The following is a 19,959-nucleotide window of genomic DNA, read 5'->3' on the forward strand; positions in this document are numbered from 1 at the left end:
CAAATTTTATTTTACTTTATTTTTTTAATTGTAAATAAAATTATTAGTATTAGATAATTTTTAATTTAATAATTTTATTTTAAATATATAATTATTTAAATTTAAAATATAATGAAAGGAAATATATCTAGTATAAATATAATTTCAATTTATATATATAATTACAAAATAATAATTTTTTTTTCATTTTAATATATCTTTTACTAATTATAAATTTAATTATTAGTATTAAATAATTCTTACCTTAATAATTTTATCTTAAAATACATAATTATTTAATATTGATATATAGGATAAAATGAAAGGATATATATACATATATATTCAAATTGTGACATTTTATAATATATACAAATACATATAAAATATGTGTTAATATATTTTCAAATAAATGTTATATGAAAAAATATCCGACAAAAATACTTAACTAAAATAAAATATGAGTGATTCATAATTTTTACCATATGAATTTACACATACCACAAGTGAACTTCTATATTTTAGTTGTTTTAGAAAAAAAAATATTTACATCAAAAATGTAATTTTTTGTGTCCAGGGTCATAATTAATTAAATTAATTTTTTATAAAATTAATTTTATTGCATTAATTTACTTAAGAGGCCTGATTAATTATTTACGCGATATTTTTTGTAGTTATTTATTGAAAATTAGTATCTAATTGGAGGTTACAAGAGGCTATTAAGTAATGGGAGGCTATAAGGAGTTACTGAAACGTGAACACGATGGAAGTTACTTACCACAAAAGAGGTTATTAAGCAGTTGATAAAGTAATGGATAGCAATTGCGAAACGTGCAGTGTGAGATTATAAATATTTTCTGCTATGCAACGGGACGACCCCAAATCAATTTAACAATAACAACAAATTTCAGTAGCCTATTTATTTTTGTTTTATCTTTCTTTTAATTTTTTCAAGTCTTACATTTAATTTCCAAGCTTTGCACTCAATTTTCCAAGCTATCAATAAAATTTCTGTTTACTTTACTATTCGAATCTATGTAAGATTTTGATAAAATTGCGTTCAGTTTAGTCAAGTTTCCACAACCATTTAATAGAAGTCAGAAAGCGCATAACTAATACACTCAGTATTTAGTACACCTACATTGTCTAAACTGTTCGCTGTTGTTCTCCAAGCAAACAAAAATAAATTTGTGTTTATTTTAAATATTAATAATAATTTAAATTTGAAATATAATATAAAATGAAATGGAATATATTTGATATAAATATAATTTCTTTTTATACATAAAAAAATAGTTTTTTTATAATATTTTTAAAGCAATTATATTTACAAATGTTGCATTAAAAATAAAAAAGTGGCATTTCAATGACGTTTTAAGAAAGTGTTATAAAAACATGATTGTTGAATGTTATTATATACTTTTCTTATTTGCAGTATAATTAATAATATTAAAAAAATGGGCCACCTAATTTGACACTTGTATCTATCTTGGATTGACACTTACATAATTAAAAAATAATAATTTTATTTAAAATTTTAATTTAAATTATCTTTTTCTAATTATAAATTTAATTATTGATATTAAAGGTTTATTGGCTAAATAAATCTAAAATTTTACATTAATTGCTCATTTTATTCAAAACTTTAATTTTGAACAATTTAATTATAACTTTCAAATTTTAAGAAATTTTATCTAATTAGCAAAATTCTCATTAGAGATTTTAGTTTTTGCCACATGATGTGCCAAAAAGCTTAATATGTCACAATTTTTATTTTTTATTTTTATTTTTTGGCTCATCTCTCTCTCTCTCTCTTAACAAAAGAAGATAAAAATATTCCCCATTTTCTCTCTCCCTCTTTTTGCGTTAACAAAAACCAGCCCTTGCAAAGCTAACCAATAATCTATTTCCCTCTCTCTCTCTCTCTCTCTCTCTCTCTAACTATTTTCTTGGCCTTGTTCATATACTCTTCCCAATCTTTTTCTTGTTTATTTTTCAAGTTCTTCATCGTGAACAAAATTTTTCATAGGATAAGAGAGAGAGAGAGAGAGATGAATTAAATAAAAAAATAAAAATTGTGACTTGTCAAGCCACTTAGTATCCTATGTGGCAAAAGTTAAAATCCCCAAAATAAAATTTAGATTTTGGATAAAATTTCTTTAATTTTGAAAGTTATTATTAAATTATCCAAAATTAAAAGATTTGGATAAAATGAGTAATCAATGTAAAGATTAGGATTTATTTGGCCAATTGGCCTTTTATATATATATATATATATAATCGAAATTTGATACTTAACCAAAACACAATGAAGATTTCTAATATGTAAAATGTCCAAGGTTTCACCAATACCTACCATTATGTTCTCAATTCTAGTATAAAGGAATGCATGAGTTCAACTTACCACAAGTGAATGCTTGAGTTATGTTGCGCTAGTATCTAAACAGTAGGAGAGAACGGAGAGAGTTTCAAAATTTTAACATTCCTTAAAATTTTCGAGCAAAAATGACCTTTTATACCCATGACATAGGAGGGACTTTCATCAGCCGAAAGTGTTATTGTTTCTAAAAGGAAAGAAAAGAGAAAAGGAACTTCGCTTCCAACGCTCTAACCATCTAGTATACACCTTCACCACTCTTACCACCGCATCCACGGGTCCTTGAAACCTTAAGTTTCACCGAAATTCCTGCACATATTGAGAATTCCAACATTTGAACTTGGTGGATGTTACATTCTTTACCCCTTAAGAATATTCATCCTTGAATTTTAAATAACATCAAAGTTATACCTAGAAAAGGTGGGGGATTGCTAAAACATGGAATCGCGGGTCTCCCATGTGCATTCTTCCATGTTGTGGTGACTCTGGAGAACTTCAACCATAGGTATCTCCCTGTTTCTTAACCTCCTGATTTGCATGTCAACAATCTGAATAGGTTGCTTAATATAAGAAAGATCTTTAGAAATTTCCATGTCTGACTTACTTATAACCTTGTTCGAATCTGACACAAACTTTCATTAACATAGAAACATGAAAAATAGAATGGATCCTTTACATTCCTTGTGGCAAGGCTAGCTTACGAGATACATTTCTAACCTTTTGTAGCACTTCATATGGCCCTATGTACCTTGAAACTAATTTACCTTTTTTTCTAAATCGAATCACACCTTTCATAGGAGATACCTTTAGAAGTAGCATGTCACCTTCCTGAAGCACCACTTCCTTTTTGTGAAAATCTACATAACTCTTTTGTTTGCTTATTATTATCTTTAACATTGCCTTGATTAAAGCCATCACCTAATTGGTGATATCCACCAATTTGGTACCTGTTAGAGCTTGCTCACCCACTTCTTCTCAACATATTGGATATCAATATTTTCTTCCACACGGAGCTTCATATGCTGCCATTCCAATGCTAGAGTGATAGTTGTTGTTGTATACAAACTTTACAAGAGGAAATACTTTTTTCACGATCCTTCAAAGTCAAGTGCACACATCCTTAGCATATGCTCTAAAGTATGTATGGTCCTCTCTGACTATCCATTAGTTTCAGATGAAAAGTTATACTGAAATCCAACCTGGTATCCATCTTATTTTGAAGACTATAACAAAACCTTAACGTGAACTATGGTCTCCTATCTGATACTATTGTCACTAGAACTCCATGCAACCTTACTATCTCTGTAACATACACCTGAACTAACTTATCCATGGAATAGTTACCCCTTACAGGGATGAAATGAGTAGTTTTGGTCAAACTATCCACTACCACCCATATGGAGTCATGTTTATTCGAGGCTATTGGTAATCCCACCATAAAGTCTATGGCCATATTTTTCTATTTCCACCATGAGATAGTTAGCGGGTTAAACATCATTGTCAGTTTTTGATGCCCCGTCTTTACTCTCCAGCACACCTCACATGCTGACACAAATTGAGTTATCTCCTTTTTTATAGAAGGCCACCAATACACCTTCTTAAAATCCAAATACATTTTGATGGTCTCGAGATGTACACTGTACATAGCATTATGATCTTCTCTCATAATATCTACTTTGAGTCCAACATCATCTGACACACATAACCTATTGCCATACCTTAGAATCCTTTTACCATCAAACACAAACTCATTGTTTATACTTATTTGAACTACTTCTGCTATCCTTACTATGCATCTTTATATTGTTTCTTTACAACTTGTCTTAGATACACTGGTATCACTTTCATCTAGGCTATCCACGTGCCTCTAGCTGATAACTCTAACTGTTAAACTTTGCCTAACAATTGGAGGAATTCCTTTAAGATGGGCGGCTTTGTCATTAAGATGTGAGCTAAATTGCCAAATGATTTTTGGGTAAAGGTATCTGTAACTACAATTGCCTTACCTGGATGATACTATATAGTACTATCACAATCACTAAGTAGTACCCACCTTCTCTACCTCATGTTCAACTCTTTCTAATTAAAGATTTACTAGAGACTCTTATGGTCTGTAAAAATCTCACACTTTGCCTTAAAAAGATAATTTCTCCACATATTAAGGGAAAAAACTACAGTTGCCATTAATCATGAGTGGGATAGTTAACTTCTTGCTTCTTTAACACCCTCAAAGCATAAGATATCACTTTGCCATTTTGCATAAGAACCCGGCCTAAACCCACCCTGGAGGAATCATAGTATACTGTGAAATCTTCATTCCTCGAAGGTAAAGCCAATACTAGTGCAGTAACCAAACTCTTATTTAACTTCTAAAAACTTTCTTCACACTGTTAACTCCATTTAAACTTTCCGTTCTTCTAAGTTAACCTAGTTATAGGAGCAGCTATCCTAGAGAAATCTTATAAATCTCTTGTAATAGCTGGCCAAACCTACAAAACTCTTAATTTCTGTAACTATAGTTGGCCTTAGCCAATCTGCTAGTGCTTTAATTTTCTTAGGGTCCACTTAAATATCATTTTCTAACACCACATGCCTTAAGAAAGATATAAATCTCAACCAAATTCACACTTGTAAAACTTTGCAACCAACTAATACTCCCTTAGAGTTTAGAGAACTACTCTCAGATGTTGTGCATGCTCCTTTAGGCTTTTGGAATACACTTAGATGTCATTAATGAAGACTATCACAAAGCGATCTAGAAAAGGTCTGAATAGCCTATTTATGAAATCCATGAATGTAGCTAGTACATCAGTTAACCCAAACGGCATCACAAGAAACTCTTAATGCTTGTACTTAGTCCAGAAAGCGGTCTTTAAGATGTTTATATTTTTTATTCTCAATTAGTGATATCTGAACCTTAAATCTATCTTAGAGAAAGAACTAGCACCTGCTAGCTGATCAAACAAATTATCAATATGAGGCAACGAATATATGTTCTTCATAGTTACTTTGTTAAATTGTTTATAATTTCTGCACAACCTCAGAGAACTATCCTTCTTCTTTACAAAAAACACCAAACCATCCCAGAGAGAGGTACTTAGTCTAATAAACCCTTTGTCTACCAAATCCTATAACAGTTCTGTCAATTCTTTTAGTTCTATGGGAGCCATTCTGTAAGAAGAGATTTAATAGGCTTAGTACAATTTACTAATGTAGACATATATTTTTTGACCCCTAGAATGCATGATTTATAAAGTAGCAAGGAGCCTTGTGATAAAATACTACTAGATAATGAGGAATCTTAAAGTACTCAAGAGACTTTAGAATGACAGGAATATATATATATTATGAGCGTAAAAAGGTTTTTTTTTCCCTGTAAAAGCCTAAAGGCCCAGCCCATATTATTTAATTAAGCTTAATTTAATATTTTTAGGACTTCACATGGGCCTAAAAATATAATTGAATGAGTTTAATAAATATTCAAGAACATTAAATTTATTAAATTTTAATTATAATGTAAAAGTAAACTTTTAAGTGACTATTGAAACTTTTTTTTTGAAATTATTTTTTAAGAAAACAAAAAATTAAAAAAGAATAAAAAATATATTTGAGGGATAATTATCCCTCATAACCGGTTAGTTAGAGGAATAATTATCCCCATTTATCTATTTATTTATTTTAGATGGAATTTTAAAATTATTTAAGAGATAATTATCACTCATAACTAGTTGGGTAGAGGGATAATTACTCCCCATTTATTTTAATTATTTTTTAAATCGATTTTTTCGGTTGAATTTAGATAGCTTTAAGATTATCTTTTTTGGCTATAAAAACCCTATCCATATTAGCCCATATTCTACTGGAGCATTCTAGGGAGATTCTAAATCAATTAGAAAACTCTCTTTTAGTGCCATTAGAGCCACAACAGGTTGCCCCTTTTTTTTTTCACCAAAATTAGTTTAACTGATTTTAGATTTAGGTTCATTTTAGGTGCCCAATTAACCAAATCACATCTCCATTGCTCTTGGTCATAGAGTACTCTAAGAGACCTCTAATTCTAGAATTAAAAACCAATTACAAGGTATATCAGCCTGGCAATCTATACTTTCTTTATGCATTGAAATATGATGCTGTGAGTGAATTATATAACCTTGGGTATATATTTTCCCTTTTTTTTTGGTCTTTTTTTAGCGTTTATTTTTCTAAACTATTTGTTATGATGCCAATATTAATATCATGTCTTTAGATTTGCAATAGGCTTAATTATTTTTTTCTATGTACATAAATTTAATTTGGTTGATGGACTGTGTTTTCGCATATAGCATGTTAATTTCATTTGGCTTATTGATCTGAATATATATTATTGAATTTCTTTAAATGACATGTTAGATATAACATAGTTGAATTTCATAAAATTTTATTGAGGTTTACAATTTTTAGAAATTAATATATAATTGTTGGCCCAATTAGTTTTTTAGTCGTATCATCTTTTATTTTTATTATCTCATTGTACATTAACTCATGCATGTTTGTGATTGATTTATTATCCTAATTTGTAATATGAAGTGTTAACTAGATTCTTATAAAATTTGGAGGTTTTCTTGTAAAATTGATTTATTTTCCTATTTTGGGTGATTTTATGTGTAAATACAAAGTGCTAACCCATACATTGTGATTCCCATTTTTTTTCTTCTTAATGTTTTATTGTATTTAAGTTTTGCTTTTTTGGATTTCATACTAACTTTATTTATTTTGTATGCATGATTTTGATATTTGTCTTTTGATAACATTAGAAGATCAAATGAGAAAAATTGGAATTAAAGTCTGAAAATTGAGATCTAAGATTTTAAATAAGTTTCATTAATTTTAGACTTTGAATTTTGGTATTGTTCTTTTTGCTTTATCTTTTATTCTTTTGAGTATGAAAATGTTAAACAAAGCATGAATAGATGCAAAGAAATTTCAAAAGGAACCAAAGCAATTGAGAAAACGGAGATCAAATATGGTCAAAAGAAAAATGGAGTGAAGCATGAAGGCATAAACTAAAAGTTAAAATAAAATGAGTTGCATCTAAGTTCAAGGCCCCTTGCATAGGGTAAAAGGCTAAAGTCATGTAATAATGTAGATTTACTTATTTTATCAATAGGGCCTTTTAATTTAATTTAAAGATTAATTTTAATTCTCCTCCCCTTTTTTTGTTTTTAGGTTTATTTTTATTCTTTTTTTTTCTTTGGCTTATTTTTTATCTTTATATGTGACCATGGCATATAAATTATTTAGAAATTAAAATTAAGTGAATTTAGGTTAACGACACAAAAACTTTACAATAAATTAATGCTTAGGACCACAAAATTGTAAGTTATGGGTGCTATAGGGTCTCAGATTTTGCCAATTTTTATCCAATGCTTAATATACTTGTTCAGGGAAAAAAAATATCCTAATAACTCAGGCAATATTGTCAAATTGAACTTTTCATTTATGATTTTGAAAATATGACTTCGAACAGACTTTTTGATGGCAATCAACTTACTGATAGCAATCCGTCTACAATAGAATTAGTAGATCCTTGAAAGTAATGTGACTATCTTTATAAGAATTGAAAATTTTTGGATTTCTTGTAGGCCATGGATGTTTGTAATATTGCATAATATGATTATTTTCCTTTTCCTTTTTTGACAATAGAAAGCTGGATAGGAATTCATTAAGTGGAATTGTGAACTTCAGTGGCCTAAACAATATAAGTATGTCTGAGTTGTAAGGAAAAAAATACAACTTATGGGTATTTTGTTTTGTCATCTATTGGATCAGTGCCTTCATAAAGAAAAATATGAGTTATTTATTTTCAGATACTTTTCCAATAATAAATTAATCGTCCGCATGCTTGATCTTAGAGGCATGAATAGCCTCACTTTTGTGTGTGTATCCATGATTCTATAAAATTTATCTTTAAATAGTAGAAGTAGATTCCAATTAGTAGATCTCTATGCATTTTTATACATTGATCTATATTTGATTTGTAGGGACATAAGCAATAACAGTTTCGCTGCATCATTAATTCCACAATGGTTTTTAAGCCTACAATCCTTGATAACATTGTACCTCTCTCTCTCTTTCAAACCATGAGAAACTATTTATTTTTCTACTAATATTAATGATAAATCTTTTACTAGCATAATAATGGAGAACACACTTCTTCAAAGGTCAATACCAGTTAGCCCCTTTAGTGCTGCTCAATTACAAACAATATATGCAAGCAATGGCATCTTCTCAAAATTAGTGCATCACTAGTAAACCAACTGAAACAAAACCGTAAAGTCTTAGCTCAAATTGTAAGCTGATTATTCTAACTTAGACCAACTATAGCAGACAATTGGAACTTATTAATTTGTAAAATAATCACATTACTCAGTTCATAGAAGGTTATGAATACCATGGAACGTTAATGTATGTGTCCTCTATCTCCAAGACTATTTAATTACCCTTTGCCATTGGTATGCTAATTTGCTAAATCATGTAATTGGTTAGATCAATTCCGCGATGTAATCTTTTATTGTTAGGCTTCAAGGTAAATCATATTTGTGGAAAGACAAGTTTATTAGAAAACTATTGCACAGTTTCCCAAAGGCCAAATGTCCCAAATTCTTCACAACGAAACAATAGCAGCATTATTTGCAGCTCAAATCAAATTTGCAGCCCCAATTGCAAATGCATATATCCAATCACTGGACTTTACAATTCATGTATGTTTCCTTTCAAGACTTAGGAGATGGGAGCTACAACCCATCTCTCGAGGCCTCATTGACAGATACCTTTCAGTCCAATAAAATTCCCGTTGATTCAATTAATGTGAGTGATTAAAGCAGGGATATGCATGGTTACCTTCAATTGAGGCTGCAAGTCTTTCCATCTGGTAGTGACTATTTTATTAGAATAGGGTTTTCCATGATTACATCTCAGCTCAACAATATAACCTTTTACCCAGACTTAACTCCTTTTGGACTGTTCCATTTCATTCTTGACAATAATGAACACTTTGCAGGTAAACTAAACTCTATATTGAACTAAACTATAGTTTATTTTCATTGATTGGAGTTTCATATGAGAATTGAAGATAACCAACAGGAAATTTGTTCCACAACAAGAAATTTGTTCCACCATTTATCTTAAAGTAATGCATGAATTATAATACAGAATAAATCATCAAATATTGGAATCATCATTAGAGCATCAGCTGGTGGTTCTGTTATGTTGCTAATATTACTGATGGTTTTAGCTTATGCTTTCAACCAAAGAAGAAGAGCTGAAAGAGCTACTCAACTGAGAGATCCTTTTGGTAATGAAGAAAAAAAAAAAGAAATTTCCAGTTTGTGTTGTGTTAGATCCAATCTTTTGCTGTTTAGGATCTTATTACCCATTTTCTGTATGCATGCAGAATCCTGGGACAACATTAAGAGTAATAAAAGCCGTCACCAAATAACAAGACTGAGGTGTTTCTCTTTTGAAGAGATTAAGAAAAGCACTAACAACTTTTCAGATGCCAACATTGTTGGAACTGGAGGATATGGGATGGTCAGTTGATTTGACAGAACTTTGATTTTCTTTTCTTTTTTTTTTTTTTTTTCACCAATTTGTCCCATTTTCTCAAGTTTACAGAGAGATTCTTACCGGTGGCATACAAGTTGCTTTTAAAAGAGCTCAACAAGGATAACTACAAGGTAGTGTTGAGTATAAAACTGAGATTGAACTCCTATCAAGGGTTCTTCACAAAAATCTCGTTAGCCTACTAGGTTTTTGTTATGAGGTAGACGAGCAGATGCTGGTCTACTAATATGTTTCAAACGGTAGTCTAAAGGATTGCATTTCAGGCATTTCTACATCTTCTCTTAAAATGAACATCAGTGGTGGTAGCAATTTTTTTTGTTACTTGTGAAGAATTAAGGCATTACTCAAGCTAACAATTAATTAACCAATGATGTATACAGGGAAGTCACGTATCCGATTAAGTTGGGAAAGAAGACTTAAAATAGCCCTTGATTCAGCCAGAGGTCTTGCTTATTTGCATGACCATGCCAACCCACCCATCATCCACAGGGATGCTAAGTCATCTAACATCCTACTGGATGATTAACTAATTGGAAAAGTTGCTGACTTTGGTCTATCAAAGCCTCTGAGTCACAGTCATAGTCATGTTTCTGATAATGTCAAAGGGACAACGGTCAATGCACCATTTTTTTGTCTGGAAAAGTATAAAAAAGTATCATTCAGTTTCGCACTTTTACACTTCAAGGCTTCGTGGTTTTTTCATGACTGGTATTCTTTGAAATGTGTTGTTAGACTGTAAAAAGGTCATAGGACTTTAAAGTGTTAAAGTGTAAAACCGTAGGTATTTTTTTCACACTTTTCCCCTTTATTTTGTAAGGAGAAAACATATATGCTAACTAAAGGACGTAGTTCATCAAACAAGAATTCTATTTGTTGGTGCATGGTTACCTGGATCCCGAATATTACATAACTCAGCATTCAATTGAGAAAAGTAACGTTTATAGCTTTGAAGTGATCATATTGGAGTTAATAACTGGTAGAAAGCCTATAGAACATGGGAGATATATTGTGACAGTGGTCAAGATGGCAATGGATAAGACAAAATATTTATACAACCTTTAGCATCAAATCCTTGATCCTGCCATTGCATTCAATAGCACACTAAAAGGTTTGGAAAAGTTTATCGCTCTAGCAATTATACATGTTGAAGAATTGAGAGCTTATAGGCCTACAATGACTGAGGTGGTCAAGGAGATAAAGAGCATACTGCAATAATTTTGTCTGCACAGTGATGTTGAAATGGTATCTAATTCAAATAGTCAAGATGGATCAAGCAAAAGTAGTTTCTACAACCCATTTATAAATAAGAACCTGGAATAAAGCAGTGGAAGTTTTCCATATTCTGAGATAGAGCTTCAATGACAAGATTATTTTACATTTGTTAATAGTATTAATTTGCTATTGCCTACAGCTTGTAGCTAATTTGAAATAATTTTTGTGATTTTAAGCCTATATTATGAAGTTTAGGATAGTGATGATTTCCATGCAATCGGGGAAAGTTTCTTTACCATCAATAAAAAGATTCCCTTGTCTTTTGAATCATTATTAATGGCCAGCTCTTGAACAATAAATAAAAATTATTTTCTTCTCTTATCCTCTTACTCTTTATCTTAATTCTAGTAAATTGAAAACAATGCTTGATTCCTTTCAAATGCACCTGTTTATGGTAGGATGGAAAGCAACACTATTGTCGATACTTGATTGAATTGCCTTGTTAATTTTACGTCACATGTAGGCATGGTAGTTCACTCCTTAAAAAAATGATTTATCGGGACTTCTTATATTGGATAAAAAGTATATTGCATTTGAACAATGTACTGAAATCTAGCAACACATAATTGAACGCAACAATTTGCTTCTTGAAAATAGAGAACCATCAAAGAATTAGAGTATCAGAAAAATTGCAAACTTATAATCCTATTACTATGGCTGTGGATCACAGTTTGTTCTCTAGCTAATACAAGATGTTAAAAGAATTAAGTCATTATATGTGTATATGCATAATTAAAATTACTATAATTAGATAACTTACAAATTCTCTTGTTCTTCTGCAGGGCTATAGTGTGCCTGACTCCATGATTGCTTAATCTCTGAATCTAGAATAAAAAATAAATCTATCACGAACAAATGCCAGTGGGATGGTTATAAATCTTCCTAAGTCTACTTGTTCTTGATTGACAGAGAAACACAATTAACATAGATTCAGGAGTGGGAGAGGACATAACCTAAAGGATGTTTGTCTTGACTTATAAGATCTAAAATAGGTTGATCTGGTTATTTATAATAATTTTTTGGTTTATAAGTTAAGACTTTTTATTTTGGTATTTATAAGTCAAGTGCTTATAAACTAATTTAACCAAATTTTTTATTATATTATGCTCATTTAATGTTTAAAATTTCATTATAAATCTCATTTAATATCATTTTATTCATTTTAATAATAAATATGCTTATAAACAATTTTTTCACCAGTTACATTAACTATTTATTAGTCACTTATAAGCACTTTAACCAAACATAATTACTTAAAATTTTAAATGATTATAAGTTCAAATTAGCTTATAAGCACCTAATGCTTATAAGCTAATTTTTATAAGTTAAGCATGATACCCTCCTATATATTTATAGACATCAACCTGGGTTCTTCAATAATAACACCAATAAGCTTTCTAAACACATAAACACATTAAAATAAGGCCAATTAGCTAAAAAAATCCAAACTTTTACATTTGTTGCTCATTTTATCTAAATATTTTAATTTTAGACAATTAAACCAACCTTTCATATGGAAAAAATTTTATCCAACACTCAAAATTTATCCCCAAATTCCAATAGATAAATTAAAATTTAGTCTCTAAATTTTGGCAAAACTTACAAGTTAGTGCCTATATTTGCAAAACCAAGCAATTTAGTCCATGAGATCTGAAAAAACCTACAACCTAGTCTTTACGTCCAATTGACCTTTAATCATATCAAAAATCACTAAAATGCCCTTAACTCTACATATTTTCTAGCAGGGAGAAATGGGAAGTCATGAGCTTCCTTGCCTCCAATCTAGTTGTCATAGATTGCAATTAAGTCAAGACTTACCTCTATCTATCAACCTGCCCCCAGGTGAGTACATAGCCTTTGGAGACGCGAAGATCAAAACTCTAGGCAGAAATCTCATAGGTCGAGTCGTGACTCATAAACCCAACCCAACCTGATATTTGTTTCTCTAGCATAATAATTTTTTCTTTTCAATTTTTATCTCAAGAAATCAAAAATTCACTGATTAAAATCTAAAAAATACATTGGAAAAACTTAAGAAAATTTCCAAAACAATTCTAGAAAATTCTTGACTAGAAGAAGAATTAATTTTGTGAAGAATAATATATTTATAACACTATTTAGATGTAATGTTTAAATTAAGGGACTAAGTTATAAGTTTTTCCAAATCTCAATGACTAAATTGCTTGGTTTTGAAAATATAATGACTATGTTATAAGATTTTGTCAAACCGCAAAGACTAAACTATAATTTAGCAAATTCTAATTTGGGTGTTTGGATAAACTTTCTTTGATTTTGAAAGGTTTAGTTTAATTTTCCAAAATTAAAAGGTTTGGATGACAAGAGCAATAAACACAAAAGTTTAGATTTACTCAGCAAATAGGCCTTAAAATAATGCTTGTACTTAGTCCATTAAATTTTAATGATCCATTATTTATGGGTTACATATATTAATACATTTGGACTATAAAGCTAACCCAAAAGTCCTCCAAGTGGTCTCTCCAAATCATGGAGCTTTGTTTCTTGTCAGCTTCTAGAGCTGTTCTTTTTACTATAATCTTTCATTAGATCTCTCCATTGGTGGAAGGTTAGGATCTCTTGTCAACTTAGTTTTCTTTATTAATACCATTCTTTTTATCTTCTGTTCCCTTCATCTTCCCATCACCCGTTAATCGGCTTCATTAACTCACCATCTACCACCATTATGAACCAAAATCCTGACCAATCTCTGTCTGAAATCATAAATATGATTGAGTTCTTATGCTATGAGGAACCAATCTTGGATTTGGTAACATCTAACCATTCAGGCATACAAATAACTGAAGACAAACTTGTAACAAAAGTCATAGCCACCAGAAACTACAATCCCTAGGTCCTTAAAAACATCTTAACAAAAGCCTAGCAAACATCAAATAACTTTAAATTCAGAAGGTGTCTAGATGGAAAATATGTTTTCCTTTTTATAAATATATTTTCCTTTTTATAAATATGGAAGATATAGGGGAGATTGCGGCAAATGGTCTGTGGACAATGGACAATAATCTCATCATCCTTAAAAGTGGCCTCCAGACAAATCGATTCAGGAAGTTGATCTTTTTACAGAGGGTTTGTGGATCCAAATTCATGGCCTTCCACTAGCTAACTGGAACTAGGAAAGTGTAGGTAGAAATCGGACTATATTCGGAGGTGTCATTTGCATGGAAAATCTAGATCAGAAATAGGAAGGTTGGGCCACTTACTTTTGCGTTAAAGTATGGCTACAGGTGGAGAAGCCATTACCCATTTGGTTCTTTGTTTCAAGGAAAGGCTAGAGAAAGGAATGGATAAGCTTTAAGTATGAGAAGCTCCCCTTGTACTATTTTTTCTAGTGAAATTATAGGTCATGTGGTTCCTCATTTTTCGTTAAGGATGAAAGCCATGGAAAGAGGGGAGGATGTTGTAGGTCCTCTAAAATATTGTCTTTAATTACTAGCAAAACCATCAACCTCAGCCTCAATCTTGGAGGATTCATCACAATAACAAAATCCTCACATCCAATTATCTATTGAACCACTAACAACATTATGCATTCTTCCAACTTCATCCACTCAGGATGCTCACACCTCCATAAATCATCCCCTAGTTTTGGCATATAGCTTAGATGCACCACCACTACCCATCCCAATTCTCCAAAGACCTCCTATAGCATTAAAGGCATGCCTCAAACAACTCAAAACCCATCACAATCTTTTGGCATTACCTCCTCTACTTCTGACCAATGTGCACTGCTTGAGAGCCATCAGTAAAAAAAAAAAAAAAAAAAAAAAAAACCTAACTCCCCTAAAATCCTCCCAACCAAAGCCCCATAATACCCTACAATCAGGTGCTTTGACGGCTGTATATTCTAATGAGTTTGAACAGGTTATTAATGAGGCTCAACCATTGCTCTCTTGAAACACCATGATGTGCAGGCCAAGTCTTCTGTAGAAAAATATGAGAAAGATAGTAATTGTTTAGTGGGATTAAAATGTAATTGGGCTTCTACTCTTATGGGCCATTCCTCTTCAGCAGATTCTAAGGGCCAGTTTTCAATGTAAGAAACTAGTAAAAAAGCCATCTATAACTCTTTAAAACAGGTGGAGACTAGTAAGCCCAAACTCTTGGATCCAAAGGTGATTAATCCAAAGCCATTTGATTTTCTAGTCGACTTAGCTAGCAATTTCCTCAGGCTAGAGACAATAGTGGTTGGGCCCAACCAATCAAAGATAGTTGCTATTTAAACATCAAGGCCTCGAACCCTTTGTTGAACAGAATTAAACAAAGGCAAATTTCTTTAATAGAAGAGCAGGATCAACCAGAGCAAGAAATTCGCTATCTTTCGAAGCCTAATGGTCGGCAGGCAAAAAATTCATCTTTCTCTCCGAAGGGGACAAAAGCAAAACAAAAGTGGAAGCCTAGGGCTAGAAAGGTAACTACTAAGAATGACAACTCTCCCCTCACTTTTATGGAGCTTGGTGCTTCAAAGAATTTGGATAAGGTAGAAAACATAGCAAATGAGGAAGGGAAGCAGATGGAATACCCTTCCCCTTTGTTTGAGGCCTAGATGACTGGCCAGAAGCCACCCAGAATGCCATGACTACATTATCTTGGAACTGCTAGGGGATCAAGCAATCCTAAGCAGTTCGAGCTCTATGGCAGCTCCTTCTTCAGTAAAGCCCCTCTATAGTGTTTCTCGTGGAGGCAAAAAAAAAAAAAAGTATATGGAGTCTCTTCATAGATGTTTTGGTTTTGCTAATAGTTTTATATCGATCTCATGGGTCTTGCAGGAGGGCTTTCTCTTTAGTGGTCTGATGATGTTTCTAATTCTATTACTCAAGCTTGTGCAAACTGAAGGAACGGAAGCGTGAAAAACACAAGTTTATACCATTGAATTCAAAAATTTTCATATAGGGTCACATGCATCATGCAAGATTTATTTTTATCTATTTGATTTCAATGATAAACAACATATTAAAACTCTTTTAATATGTTTTTGGATCTGTATTTGCCATTTAAAATTTTAAAATTAATCAGATTAATTTTAGAACCCTGGATTAAATCAAGAACGATTACACTAACCTTTTGATGCACTGTAGCGTGTCTGCGCCTTTGAGATCCGTCTTCAGGACACCAGATGTTGTCCCTCTAGCTTGTCCACACCAAGAACACCTATGGCAGCCCTTGAACAGCTTCTAAAGCTTTTTCTATTAATTAGAAATTCAAGTTCTGCCTTTTAAGAGATTAGAGATGTAAACAGGACACTAGAAACAATTTCTAGTGTTCTTAATTCAAGAGATTGATAGCTAATCTCTTTGAATTGATGAGAGATGAAGAAGAATAGATGAAAAGCCTCAAAGTGGCATGACAAAGGAGAGGAGTGGCTGCTGGTTGCTTTTCTTTTCAGAACAACACTTAAATAGCTAGGTTAACACATTAAACCCTTGCCACATGTCACCCTTTGATTAGCTCTAGGTTTAAGTGACCCAATCACATTGTGCCAAGTGTCAAACCTATATTTAATCTTGATTTTAATCATCTTACATGATTAAAAAACATTTGGCAAGCTTATGTGTAACCCCATATGTCACCATCTCATGATGCCACGTGTCACACTGTGAAATGACCAAAATGCTCCTGTGTCTTAATTTTGAGTTCTTAACCCAAAATAATTATTTTTCTTCTTCTAATCAATTTATATCAAATATAAATTAATTAATTAATCTCTATTAATTAATTTCTCATTAATTAAATTCATATTTAAACACTTTAAATATAAATTTAACTTATACTATACATCCAATAATCTAGATTTAGTTTCAAGTAATGCTAGGGACTTTGCAATTTAATTACAAACCAAACCTATTTAATTAATCAATTAAACTCTTTAATTAATTAATTAAATCATATTTAAATAGGTGATAACTTGTGTATGTGTGTGACTTACTAGGCTCATCACTAATTGGCAATGAGACATGATATCAACTCTTAATATCATCAGAACTCTTTCTTACCATACATGATTTCTCTAAATCATTTTATGAACCTCATAGACCATGGTTAACACCTAGCATAGCATGCCATGGCCACCCAATTAGTAATAAGGTTTACCTTAAATGAACCTATAATCATATGTTACCATGCACTAGAATCTCTCTGTTACAAAATCCCAACTCAAGCTGGAGTTATGGTTTATGTCAAACTCCATTTGCTATGAATATTATGTTCTCTTTTAATTCCAGTTCTTGATTAAAAAGATTTTCTCATCAGAAACTCTTTTCTGTATAAATCTATCTGTCCTGGCTAGAAACTTGAAACATCAAGAATAATTAAATGAACATAGGATTTTATCTCTATTTACTTAGAGGAACATATTCCATCTTGATCAACACCTACCTCCATATATAACTAGTAGGAGCCAACAGATGCCCATATACCCATACATAGTACAAGTATGAAAGCAGTATCAAACTCAAACTACCTATATACAAGATAACTGTGCTATCTCAGGTCTAAAGATTATATGCACTGATATGATTTATGACAAAACATTAACAAGAGTAAACTCCATGTGCTTGTCATAAGTGTCACTGGTTCGGCCTACTTATCATTTATAAGTGCCTATCATGTTTGTTATATGGCATGAGACTCACCATTCCATCTTATTTATATCTCATATAAATAACTTGGGAACAAATATGAATACAATCTTTCTGGATAAGTCATGTCCTTATTATGAAGTATCCTCGATTGTGAACCTATTTATGATACTTTGTGCTAGAAATATTGTCACTCATATTCTTAACAACTTAAGAATAATATTTCTAACAAAATATCAATGGACCTTTTCTATTACACATAAATATATTATGTAAACAGAAAAGTGGAAATGCCTTTTATTAATAAAAATATGTACAAGATACATACTAAATGATATGCTCTAGGGCATACTACTAACACAAACTTCATGGATGCTACTATGTATTTTGTAGGACAATTTGATTTGGCTTGCCTCTTTTGTGTATGGAAGTCCATCCATAAGTGACATAATGGGATTTTGGAAAATTCTAAATTCTCTAAAGTTTTCTAGCCGAGAGCTTTGGATATGCATTAAAGATTTTATTACTATAGTTGTGAAAGAGGAAAAGTTTAGAGGTAACAGAGTTAATAGTTCTCAATTAGATGATTTTCTTCAATTTATAAATTATTGTGATCATGTTGACTTAGAATGTAAAAGCCCTTTTTCACATGATTTAATAAACAACTTAGTAATAAAATTATTCTAGAACAACTGAATAGGGCCATGGTTTCGACTAAATAGAGGGAGACCTATCCTAATGCTTTTGTGACCCATAAAGCTAAGTTAGGGTCAAATGATAGACCTCTGGTTCTACAACTTGATAAGCCAATAGCAAAAAAAAAAAGCTTTTTTTTTTGTTTTTGAAGCTAAGTGGTTGCAACATAATGATTGTTCTACTATGATATCTTCTACTTAGAATTCTAAGTTTCAAAGGGAGGTCTTCTATGTTCACTCTTGCCAGGAAGCTCACAAACTGCAGAAAGGAATTGTGTAGATGGGACAAAAAGGTTTTCAAAAGGAATGCAAAGGAATGTCAGCAACTGAAAAAAGACATTTTTGTAAATCCTTCGCATGCTAATAATAGCATAGTGGAACATTAATCCATGAACAGATTGTATGAGTTATGGAGAATGGAAGAAACCCATTCGAAACAAAGATCAAGAATAAACTGGCTTTTGGAAGGGGATCGCAACACCAAATTTTTCCTCCTATCCACCATTCAACGAAGGCAGCGAAATTCAATTGTTAAGCTTTAGAGGGAGGATGGAGTTTGGACTGATAATGATCAGGATATCAAAGATGAAATATATGTTTATTTCCAAAATCTATATAAAAGAACATAGTAGGAGAGGAGGATGTTACTAGTGTGCTGCCAAACATTGTTAATCCACACATCAACTCTCATCTGCTGGCTCTTATCATGAATAAGGATATTAAAGTTGATGTCTTTGATTTGGAGGCTTTGAAGGCACTAGGCTCTAATGGCTTCTCTAGCATTTTTTACCAATAGAATTGGGATACAGTGGGGATAGACATATGTAGAGTTGTTAAAATTTTTTATGAATCTGGTTTTTTCTTAAAAGAATTGAATATGACCAACATTGTACTCATTCCCCAATGAAAGAGTCCTTTTGTAGTAAATCAATGTCACCCCATTAGTCTTTGCAACTTTGTTTATAAAGTGATCTCTAAGAAAACAGTTAAAAAATTAAAACCATGGATGGATAGCTTGATTTCTTATGAGCAAATGACTTTCATCCCTTCGCGAGCCATCTAGGACAATATTATAGTAGCTTGGGAAGCTTTTTATTATCTTCAGTTTTCCAAAAGCCGTCATCATTCAATGGAAATTAAATTAGATATGCATAAAGTCTATGACCGTGTAGAATGGTTTTTCCTTTAAAAGGCTTTATTGCAATTCAGTTTTGATCCGAGATGGTTTAATCTGGTGATGTAGTGTGTGACAATAGTCAACTATTCTATTATAGTAAATGGTATTCCCACTCAGGCTTTTCTGCCTTCTCATAGGCTAAGGCAAGGAGACCTGCTATCCCCCTATCTGTTCCTCTTTATATGTCAAGCCTTGTCCTCCTTAATATCAAATTCTATGCTTTCAAGGCAATAAATGGCTTAAGAC

At 31.6% G+C, this 19,959-nt stretch overlaps 1 protein-coding gene and 1 pseudogene across 1 annotated transcript; one reads left to right on the plus strand and one right to left on the minus strand.

The window, feature by feature from the left end:
• Positions 1-2,787: 2,787 nt before the first annotated feature.
• Positions 2,788-3,271, minus strand: LOC110634205 (uncharacterized). Its single transcript, XM_021783153.2, has 2 exons — positions 3,121-3,271; positions 2,788-2,978 (listed from the first exon to the last, which is right to left on the minus strand). Exons 1-2 carry the CDS (start codon positions 3,269-3,271, stop codon positions 2,788-2,790), a joined length of 342 nt encoding a protein of 113 aa, XP_021638845.2.
• A 6,109-nt stretch (positions 3,272-9,380) lies between these two features.
• Positions 9,381-11,173, plus strand: LOC110634210 (leucine-rich repeat receptor protein kinase HPCA1-like; annotated as a pseudogene).
• Positions 11,174-19,959: the final 8,786 nt, after the last annotated feature.

Source organism: Hevea brasiliensis, chromosome 17 (genome assembly GCF_030052815.1).
Source record: "Hevea brasiliensis isolate MT/VB/25A 57/8 chromosome 17, ASM3005281v1, whole genome shotgun sequence".
NCBI lineage: Eukaryota > Viridiplantae > Streptophyta > Magnoliopsida > Malpighiales > Euphorbiaceae > Hevea > Hevea brasiliensis.